Genomic DNA, 11,675 nt, shown 5'->3' on the forward strand with positions numbered 1-11,675 from the left:
AGCGCGACCGCATGGCGGAGGAGTAGGAGTTTTTGGAGCGTGACCGCCTAGCGGAGGAGCAGCGTATCGCCAATTTGTGCCGCTAGCGGGACATGGAGCAGCAGCGCACCGACGCTTTGAGTCGCAAGCAGAGCGCCCGCAACTGGGCCGACTACATGGAGGCCGGCGCCCGGCAAATAGCCCTGGAGGCTGTCGGGCACGCACACGTTTGCGACGCCGATTTTTACTACCAGCTCGTCAAGTGGGTTTCCCGCTTGGAAGCCGAAGCTTCGGTGGACCACGCCATCATGGAAAGGGCCAACGCACGTGAGCAACACGCCCTATCGCACCTCTTGCAAGTCCGAGGCGAGGCGCACGACACCGGTGCCGGCGTTTAGCGTGTACCATAGATGGCCTCCGGCATCGTCTAGTTAGCTAAGAGTAAGTTAGTACTTGTATGCTACTAGAGTATTAGTGGGAGTAGATAGTTAACTTGGCTATGATGGTTGTCAGCGTGGAAGTTCAGTACTCTATATGTGGATCAGGCCTGTTACTTTGCTCTGAATGTTGAACTTTCTGTCTGAACGTATGGAATGGGCTGTTATTTTTTTAAATGGGTTGTATTTGTCCTCCACGGGTTTAGAGGCTGACTTGTGGGCCTACCAAGTTGATGCGTACACAATCAGGAGATGATTGTACGTGGAGAGGATGACAGGAGGGACCCGCCAAGGTCATGGCAGTACGCAAGCAATTGCCTCCTTATTTCAAGCCAATAAAAAAATGGCTCCTCCTAGTGGATTTCTGACATCTGGGTCCCATGCCATTGTCAACGTAGTCAATAAACGAGAGAATTGCACAACAAGCGGCTGACACCAGGGAACCAGCAGCTCGCCCAGTTATTTTTCTTTTGGGTTAATTTGATAAATGTCACTCCAAATCTGGTGTATCCGAGAAATGCCACTGTAATTTCCAAACTTTGAAAAATGCCATTTCATGCCATTTCTAGTGGCATTTTTCGAAGTCTGGAGTGGCATTTTTCAAAGTTTGCAAACTGCAGTGGCTTTTTTCAAATTTTGCAAAAATTGCAGTGGCATTTTTCAAAGTTTGGAAATTGTAGTGGCATTTTTATGAATCGCCATAATTGGAGTGGCATTTATCTAATATCTTCTTGAGACGGAAGCAGGGTGTCAACTGGGCTGTGCGGGACACTCTGGCCTGTCTAGACAACCTTTTCTTTTATGTTTACCACAAACCAGCCAAGTAGTTTTTTTTCTTTCTGAAAATGGCTAGCCCAGTTTTTTGTGATTTGTCAAGTAAGTCGCTTTATCAGACCTGTTGGGATGCAAATCTTTCAAGACGAGAAGAGCTTCATTCGGCTGGTCGAGAAAATGGCCTATCAGTAATGAGAAATGGGTTGTACATTTTTAAAACATATCAAACCGGCAATTAGTTTCAAATATCTTTTTTTATTTCGAGATTTTAAATTGCATTGATTTTTATGCATGGACAATTTATTGGATTTTTTATTGATATACATTTATTTTTAAAATCAGTCTGAATGTGACTCGAAATTTCGGAATTAAAAACAGTTCAGACTGCACCGACATATGCAAAATTTCGTATAATTTTTTAACCGTGGCCACAATATGGACTGTAATGCTAATAAAAAGAATATGGGCTCCAAAAAAACGTAAAAATTAGCAAATGGGCTGTAAATTATTTGAAATAATGGCAGATGGGTTGTATGGTCTTCTCCACAGATTTGAGGCTTTCCACAGATGGCATGTATACTGTTGGATGTCCATCCAACAGCCGTCATGCTTCTTCAATCTCTGCTCTTCCTGCTCCAGCCACTCAAACAAGTGCTGACGGGACTGCCTGCTCCCTCCTCTCCGTGGCCGGCTGTGCTGCCGCGCAGGCCTCACCACCCCACCGTACTCCCATCGCTGACCTAGTCATCCCTCTACTCACCCACACGTGCTGTTATTCTCCAGCGACGGCAGACGAACTAGTAAACCCTCGTACAGTCGTACTACCCTCCGCGTGGGAAACAAAAACAACTTCCGAGTCTTCCCTGTCTCCATGTCGTTCCCTTCCTAGGCCTCGCCGTCGTCCACCGCCCTGGTGCTCTCGGCATGGCATGGTCAACGTGGTCAACGACCGACATGCATCTGAAGTGAACTGTACGTGGAGAGGCTGACAGCTGGGTCCACGGCCGCACGAAAGGAAATGCCTCCTTATTACGCGCAAAATAATGATTCCTCCACCTGACATCTGGGACCCACCAAAAGGGCATATGTATTTCGGGAAAAAAAACGTTACCGCCGCTGGCAGCTCGGACCCACCAGCTATATCTTTGCACGCAAGGAAGTGCCTCCTTATTTATGCACAAAAAATGAATACTCCCCTGCTAGCTGGGACCCAGTATAGTGGGCCTACTAAGTTGATGGGGACGAAGGGCTTTGTCAACTTAGTCAATATGCATGATTCTAGCTCGACTGACCGTACGATGTCCATCCAACGGCCGTAGTGCTTCTTCAACCTCTGGTCTACTTGCTCCAACCGCCCAAAGCAACGCCGGTCGTGCCGCCTGCTCCTGCCTCCCGTGGCCGGCTGTGCTGCTGCGGAGGCCTCACCGCCCCCATACTACTCCCACCGCTGGCCAGGCCATCCCTCCACTCCACTCACCCACACCCCCTGTTATTCTGCGGCGACAGCAACGCAACCGAACCAGTGAACCCTCATACTCCTCTCCGCGTGGGCATCCACTGCCGCATCTTCCCCGGCTCCGCGTCGTCCCCTTCCTAGGCCTCGCCGTCGTCCACCGCCGTGGTGCTCTTGGCGCGGCGTGGTCAATGTGGTCAACGACCGAATTCCATCGGAAGAATACTGTACGTGGAGAGGCTGACAGCTGGGTCCATGGCAGCCGCAAGGAAGTGCCTCCTTATTACGCGGAAAATAATTATTCCTCCACCTGACAGTAGGGACCCACCGGACGCCCACCAGTATTTTGCGAAAAAAATGTTTGCCCCTAACTGCTGGGACCCACCCGAGGGCCACCGTATTTTGCAAAAAAAACGTTCCCCCTGCTGTCAGCTCGGACCCACCAGAAGTGCCTCCTTATTACGCACAAAAAAATGAATACCCCCTGCTACCTGGGACCCACCTTGGTGGGAGGCTGACTTGTGGGCCTAGTAAGTTGACGGGGACGGAGGACTTTCTCAACTTAGTCAATATAAACGATTCTAGCTCCAGTGACCGTACGATGTCCATCCAACGGCCATAGTGCTTCTTCAACCTCTGGTCTTCTTGCTCCAGCCGCCCAAAGCAGCGCCGGTCGTGCCGCATGCTCCTGCCTCCCGTGGCCGGACGTGCTGCCACGGAGGCCTCACCGCCCCCTACTATTCCCACCGCTGGCCAGGCCCTGCGGCGATGACAGCCTCACACCGCAGCCGAACCAGTGAACCCTCATACTCCTCTCCGCGCGGGCTTCCACTGCCGCGTCTTCCCCGGCTCCCCGTTGTCCCCTTCCTAGGCCTTGCCGTCGTCCACCGCCCTGGTGCTCTCGGCGCGACGTGGTCAACGTGGTCAAGGAATGACTTCCATCGGACATGGACTGTACGTGGAGAGGCTGACAACTGGGTCCACGGTTGCAGCAAGGAAGTGCCTCCTTATTACACGGAAAATAATGATTCCTCCACCTGACAGCTGGGACCCACCGGACGGGCCACTGTATTTCGTGAAAAAAACGTTTCCCCCTGACTGCTGGGACCCACCAGCTACATCTTCGCACGCAAGGAAGTGCGTCCGGGCAAAAAAACAATTCGCCCCCTGACTGCTGGGACCCACTAGCTACATCTTCGCAGGCAAGGAAGTGTCTGACAGTCGGGACCCACCTGGTTGAAGCGTATGTAGCATTGTCATTCTGGTCGCGAACGTGTACGTACATATATACTGGTGGATGTAGAGGCGCGCACGTGTCGTAGTAGAGGCGCGTACGTGTCGTAGTAGAGGCGCGCACGTAGCATGTACATGTATGTACAGCGGCCAGGGTGCAAGAGAGAAAATACGGCCACGTATGTGTACATACGGACGGGGTCTCGAACGCCTACTCGCGCATACGTACGGCTAGGGCTCGCGTACATGGCTGGGTCGGAAAGGAGAAACAGCGTCGTCGCCATGTTCATGGGGAGGCAATGGAATGCGTTGTGTTCATGGGGAGGCAACGGAATGCATCGTGTTCATCGAGAGGCAACGGAATGTGTGGGAGCCAACCGGCTGGGTCGGAACGGAATGTGTGGTCATGTTCATCGGGAGGGCTTGGACGGAACAGGCGATAGAAACGAGGCCTGATGTACCGCACAACGGAGGAAACGGACCTCCTACATTCAAAACGGGGTCCTGTTGATCAGGAGGGGTCTGGCGTACCGCAAAACGGAGGAAACAGACCTCCTACGGTCGAAACGGGGGTCCTGTTGATCGGGAGGGGTGTGGCGTACCGCAAAACGGACGAAACGGACTTGTGTTGGAGCGCTACGGTCGAAATGGGGGTCCTGTTCATCGGGAGGGGTGTGGCGTACCGCAAAACGGGACTCCACGGGATACTGTTCATCTCCACCGTCGACCTCCTCCAGCCTCCACGGGCTACTGTCGACCTCCTCCAGACTCCAAGGGCTCCTGTTCATCTAGCCTCCACCGCGCGCTACTCCACCGGCTACTGTTCAACCACCCCTCCACGGGCACCCCTCCACCGTCTACTGTTCCTCCAGCCCTCCACACCATGGGGTCCTGTTCAACCACCCCTCCACGGGCACCCCTCCACTGTCTACTGTTCATCCAGCCCTCCACCACACCGCGGGGTCCTATTCATCCAGAGGCAACGCCACCGCTCACTGTTCATCCAAACCCCCCGCCCCCCGCAACGCTTACTGTTCATCCCAGAGGCAGCATCGATCGGCTTTAGTTAGCAGCAGTAGCAAAAAAATCGCTCGATCGGGTTCAGTTAACAGCCATTGATCGATCGCTCGGGTTCAGTAACGCGTAGCCTGCAGTGCAATCGCTCGGGTTCAGTTAGAGCCCAACGCCTCGCTCGCGTTCAGTTAGAGCCAACGCCTCGCACACACGCGCGTACGTGTACGATAGAAACGCGCATCGCTCGGCCCCCGACCTCCCATCGTAACCGGGAACTCCCAGAAATTTTCCTCCCCCTCGCTTCTACCATGGTTTTTTCCGTCATGGACGGCCCAAAGAATGTCATGCAGCTGCGTCTCCGGCCCGCCCAGGACGAAAAGCCCATTTTCTGTCATGATTTTTTGTCATAGAAGTAGGAGCCCACCACATCTATGATGATACGGGTTTTGTCACAATTATCGTCATAGAAGTGTCATATGTATGACAGAAAAAAAATTCCGTTTGGCCCAAAATGTCACGGATGTGTCTTTTTTTGTAGTGATAGCAACGAGAGGGGAGAGTATCGTCCACGTACCCTCGTAGATCGTAAGCGGAAGCATTATGAGAACGCAGTTGATGTAGTCGAACGTCTTCACGATCCGACCGATCCAAGTACCGAATGCATGGCACCTCCAAGTTCAGCACACGTTCAGCTCGATGACGTCCCACGAACTCCGATCCGGCAGAGCTTCACGGGAGAGTTTCGTCAGCACGACGGCGTGATGACGGTGATGATGTTGCTACCGCATACGGCTTGAAATAATCAACTTGTGTGTTCTAGGGTGCCCCCTGCCCCCCCTCCCCCCGTATATAAAGGAGTGGAGGAGGGGGAGGGTCGGCCCTCTACTATGGCACCCCCCGGGGAGTCCTACTCCGACCAGGAGTAGGATTCTCCCCCTTCCACGTAGTAGGACTAGGAGAGAATGAAAGGGAAAAGAGAAGAGAAGCGAGGAGGGGGCGCAGCCCCTCCTCCTAGTCCAATTCGGACTAAGCCTTGGGGGGCATGCAGCCTCCCCTCTCTCTTTCCCCTAAAGCCCAATAAGGCCCATATACTCCCCGGCGAATTCCCGTAACTCCCCGGTACTCCGAAAAATACCCGAATCACTCGGAACCTTCCCGATGTCCGAATATAGTCGTCCAATATATCGATCTTTACGTCTCAATCATTTCGAGACTCCTCGTCATGTCCCCGATCTCATCCGGGACTCCGAACTACCTTCGGTACATCAAAACACATAAACTCATATTACCGATCATCACCGAACGTTAAGTGTGCGGACCCTATAGGTTCGAGAACTATGTAGACATGACCGAGACACGTCTCCGGTCAATAACCAATAGCGGAACCTGAATGCTCATATTGGCTCCTACATATTCTACAAAGATCTTTATCGGTCAAACTGCATAACAACATACGTTGTTCCCTTTGTCATCGATATGTTCTTTGCCCGAGATTTGATCGTCGGTATATCAATACCTAGCTCAATCTCGTTACCGGCAAGTCTCTTTACTCGTTCCTTAATATATCATTCCGCAACTAACTCATTAGTTGCATTGCTTGCAAGGCTTATAGTGATGTGCATTACCGAGAGGGCCCAGAGATACCTCTCCGACAATCGGAGTGACAAATCCTAATCTCGATCTATGCCAACTCAACAAGTACCATCGGAGACACCTACAGAGCACCTTTATAATCACCCAGTTACGTTGTGACGTTTGGTAGCACACAAAGTGTTACTCCGGTAATCGGGAGTTGCATAATCTCATAGTCATAGTAACATGTATAAGTCATGAAGAAAGCAATAGCAGTAAACTAAAACGACCAAGTGCTAAGCTAACGGAATGGGTCAAGTCAATCACATCATTCTCCTAATGATATGATCCCATTTATCAAATGACAACTCATGTCTATGGTTAGGAAACATAACCATCTTTGACCAACGAGCTAGTCAAGTAGAGGCATACTAGTGACATTCTGTTTTTCTATGTATTCACATATGTACTAAGTTTTCGGTTAATACAGTCCTAGCATGAATAATAAACATTTATCATGATATAAGGAAATAAATAATAACTTTATTATTGTCTCTAGGGCATATTTCCTTCACTCTCCATATAGGCAAAATCCCATTGGGATGCCGCACCACCGGAGTGAATGTGTGCATACATGTGTGTTTTTCTTTATTGTTTACGGTGGTTCTCCAGTCGAACAACCCCTCCAAAATCATATCTCCTTCAAAGAAACTGCTAGCAACCGCACAAATTCCCACTTTAAAAACATTTTCGATGGGTCTATTAGAAAGGCGTCGAGCAAACATTTGTCCCTAGCGTCTTCATGGCCCCTTCTCTAATCTTCTCATTGGAATACGCCTTACACTGGTCTCCATTCATATCACCAGTGACTACATGGGAGAGTGAGAGCTCCTTGTGATCACCGCATATCTGGGGAGGGGGCGTTAAAAATAGGGTGCCTATCATGCAAGGGCAAGTTATCAAGACAAAGGGACTACATATGGTTATTGCATTCTTCTCTTTTTTTGCATGGTTACATATGGTCGTTGTCAACGCGCACCGAGGCGTTCATGGGGTAGAACGTAATCCTACTACATAACAAATAATATTACTAGCAAACTTAGAGATTATATAGAAATGAAATCTTGATTTCAAGTATATTGCAAATGATATTGAATAGATTCGGTACAAAGAAAAAAAGAAATGGTCAATGGAGACAACGGGTGCACGGGAGAGTAAATACATCTGACCACCAGTCGTTGCTTCTCCTACTACTCCCTTCGTCCTGAATTAGACAATTAATTTAGGATGAAGGTAATATTATTTGACTTATTAGTATCCATGCGCCTTATGGCACGATTTTAGCTGTGAGGTCGATAATGGTGGAACAAAATGCATGGGTGAATCTCAGTAGGTCGCCTCTGGCTTGTAGGTGGTGCCGATCTTGAAATCTATGGGGACAACATCATCGAAGACGTTGCGCTGGCCCTTCTGGGTCTCATAGCGGAAGTTGTAGGGGCCCTCGAGGGGCTTGTCGCTCTTGATCTCCCACGCGCCGCTGTAGCCCTTTTTCAGGGGCAGCCAGTCCTCCTTCTGCTTCAGCTCCACCTCCTTCATGATGTCGCCATCCTTGTCGTACTTGATCTGCAGCACCAAATGCTTAGGGTCCGAACCCTTCTCCACCGTGAAGCACACCGGCGGCGGCGCGCACCACGCCACGGCCACCAGGGCTGCCACCACCGCCGCTACTAGCATCCTGCTCGATGAAGCCATCGCCGCTTGGTTGGTTGATTGATTCTTGTGTAATCGAGTGTTGATCAAATGTTGTTTATGGCTCTATAATAGATGGATGGTGGGTGTGGTGTCGTACCCTATTTATGGATGGTCTGGCGGTACTCCGTCTATGTCGCTCGCAGGCCCCGGGGCATAGAGAGCCCCTTATGCATGCACAGTCAAGCTTGGTCACGACCGTGGCCGATTTTTCGTCAGCCACCGGCATCAGCAGAGCATTTGTTTGTCGCATGCATGCCATGTATATATACACATAGCAACAAAAAAACATAAAAGTTGTGACGTCCCTGATTCAATCGTACATTAATCATGCACGCAAACGTGTATGATCAAGATCAGGGACTCACGGGAAGATATCACAACACAATTCTAAAAACATAAATAAGTCATACAAGCATCATAATACAAGGCAGGGGCCTCGAGGGCTCGAATACAAGTGCTCGATCATAGACGAGTCAGCGGAAGCAACAATATCTGACTACAGACATAAGTTAAACAAGTTTGCCTTAAGAAGGATAGCACAAACTGGGATACAGATCGAAAGAGGCGCAGGCCTCCTGCCTGGGATCCTCCTAAACTACTCCTAGTCGTCGTCAGCGGCCTGCACGTAGTAGTAGGCACCCTCGGTGTAGTAGGAGTCATCGTCAACGGTGGCGTCTGACTCCTGGGCTCCAGCATCTGGTTGAGAAAATCGAGAAGAAAGGAAAGGGAGGAAAGAGGGAGAAAAGCAACCGTGAGTACTCATCCAAAGTACTCGCAAGTAAGGATCTACACTACATATCCATGGGTATCAGTGTAAAAGGGCAATATCGGTGGACTAAACTGCAGAATGCCAGAATAAGAGGGGGGTAGCTAGTCCTGTCGAAGACTACGCTTCTGGCAGCCTCCATCTTGTAGCATGTAGAAGAGAGTAGATGGTAAGTTCACCAAGTAGCATCGCATAGCATAAGCCTACCCGGCGATCCTCCCCTCGTCTCCCTGTGTGAGAGCGATCACCGGGTTGTATCTGGCACTTGGAAGGGTGTGTTTTATTAAGTATCCGGTTCTAGTTGTCATAAGGTCAAGGTACAACTCCAAGTCGTCCTGTTATTGAAGATCACGGCTATTCGAATAGATAAACTTCCCTGTAGGGGTGCACCACATTACCCGACACGCTCGATCCCCTTTGGACGGACACACTTTCCTGGGTCATGCCCGACCATGGAAGATCAACACGTCGCAGCCCCACCTAGGCACAACAGAGAGGTCAGCACGTCGGTCTAAATACTATGTGCGCAGGGGTCTGGGCCCATCACCCATTGCACACCTGCACGTTGTGTGGGCGGCCGGAAGCAGACCTAGCCTCCCTAATACAAGAGCAGGCGTTCCAGTCCAATCCGGCACGCGCCGCTCAGTCGTTGACATCACGAAGGCTTCCGCTGATACCACGACGTTGGTTGCCCATATCTTGTCCCACATGGCGGTTAGTGCGCATAAGGTCAACGACCCAACTCAGATAAAATACCAAGATCTCGTTTAGCGTGTTATTATGAAGTAACCGCGGACGCCGACCAGGGCCAGGCCCACCTCTCTCCTATGTGGACTCAACCTGCCCTGTCGCTCCGCCACAAAGTAACAGTCGGGGGCCGTCGGGAACCCAGGCCCACCTCTACCGGGATGGAGCCACCTGCCCCTTCAGCCCCCATATCATAAGTAATGTAACTGTATATAGTATATAGCATATGCCCGTGATCACCTCCCGAAGTGATCACGGCCCAGTAGTATAGCATGGCAGACGGACAAGAGTGTAGGGCCACTGATGGAACACTAGCATCCTATACTACGCATTTAGGATTGCAGGTAAGGGTAACAACTATAGCAACAATGACAGGCTATGCAGCAGAATAGGATTAACCGAAAGCAGTAACATGCTACACTACTCTAATGCAAGCAGTAGAGAGAAGGAATAGGCGATATTTGGTGATCAAAGGGGGGCTTTCCCGGAAGCTTAGCCGAGAAGGAGGGGTCGCCAACATCGTAGTCGTACTGGGTAGCAGTGGCGTCGGTCTCATAGTCTACCAGAGAGAAGAGGGGGAAGAAACAATAAATATAATGCAAACATAAGCATGACGATGCATGACATGACAATGAGCGGTGCTAGGTGTGCCCTAACGCAGTAGGAGGTGATACCGGCGAAGGGGGAAAACATCCGGGAAAGTATTCCCGGTGTTTCGCATTTTCGAACAGATGAACCGGAGGGGCAAAGTTACGTGTTCGCTATGCTAGGTATGTGTGGCGGATGAACGGGCTGCGTATCTGGATTCGTCTCGTTGTTCTGAGCAACTTTCATGTACAAAGTATTTTCAGCCGAGCTACGGATTATTTTATATTAATTTGTAAAGATTTAATTTTTTTTTGAATTAACAGAATTAATTTAATTAGAAAATTGAAATTATGATGTCAGCATGATGTCAAGATGATGTCAGCGGTCAACCATCTGTTGACCTGGTTAAACTGATGAGTGGGTCCCACTGTCAGTGGCTATGATTATCTAAACAGATTTAATTTGAATAATTAGGTGATTAGGTTAATTAATCAGTGTTAATTAAATTAATTAATTAATTAATTTTATTTATTTATTTATTTCCTTTTTAAAAACATTTCATAGGGGTGGGCCCCACATGTCAATGGCCCAGGGGGCCTTAGCGGGCACGTGGGCAGGCGGGATATGGGGACCGTAGCAGATGCGGGCGCTGCCCGGGCGTGGCGTCACCCGAGGGGGGCGGATCCGGCAAGGTGCCGGAGCAGGGAGGCTGATGGCCACGGCGCCGGCCAGGCGGCCGGAACGGCGACCGCCGAGCAACTGCGGAGGTGCAGAGCGACGCGCGTGGGGGATGAGCGGAGGCAGCCGCGTGGGCAGGTCAGTGCAGCGCGATGGCGGACGTCGGTGGAGCCGCGAGCGGCGGCGTGTGGGGAGGCGCAGGGTGTGGGTGAGGCACGGGCGTGATCGGCGCGGTGTGTGCTGCGGCAAGGAGGGCGACTGCTGGCGCGGAGCTCGGGCGGCAACAGCAGTAAGCGCCGCGGGAGGACGGACGCGACGTGCAAGGTCGGGGTGCGGCAGGGGAGCATGGCGGGATGCGGCCAGGAGGTGGCGGGAGCTAGCGGGTGGCTTGGCCGCGGCAGGACGCAGAGCAGAGCGGGGGAAGCAGGGGTGGGCCGGAGCGAGCGGGCGCGGCCAAGGTTAGAGCGGGGAGGCGCGGTGGCTGCGACCAGAGGCCAGGGGGTCCTACACTTTTTTTGTTTCCTTTGTTTGTTTGTTTTTACTTTTCTTTTCCTTATCTTATTTCTTTTCTGTTTCTTTGAATTCCTATTTACAATAGTTTCATTAACATACCAAATTAAGTGGCACCTAAATTGATGTTACCAGCTATGCCACTGTCACATTAATTTACTACCCAAACTAA

At 50.9% G+C, this 11,675-nt stretch overlaps 1 protein-coding gene across 1 annotated transcript; it reads right to left on the reverse strand.

Moving 5' to 3' along the window:
* Window positions 1–7,629: 7,629 nt before the first annotated feature.
* Window positions 7,630–8,214, reverse strand: LOC119296749 (pollen allergen Lol p 2-A-like). The gene has a single exon (XM_037574831.1). It carries the CDS (start codon window positions 8,212–8,214, stop codon window positions 7,849–7,851), a length of 366 nt encoding a protein of 121 aa, XP_037430728.1. The 3' UTR covers window positions 7,630–7,848.
* Window positions 8,215–11,675: the final 3,461 nt, after the last annotated feature.

This window comes from Triticum dicoccoides, chromosome 5A (genome assembly GCF_002162155.2).
Source record: "Triticum dicoccoides isolate Atlit2015 ecotype Zavitan chromosome 5A, WEW_v2.0, whole genome shotgun sequence".
In the NCBI taxonomy this organism is placed as follows: Eukaryota; Viridiplantae; Streptophyta; class Magnoliopsida; order Poales; family Poaceae; genus Triticum; species Triticum dicoccoides.

Excerpts from the sequence above, each read along its gene's own strand:
- LOC119296749 (XM_037574831.1), bottom strand. The coding sequence starts at position 8,214 with ATGGCTTCATCGAGCAGGATGCTAGTAGCGGCGGTGGTGGCAGCCCTG.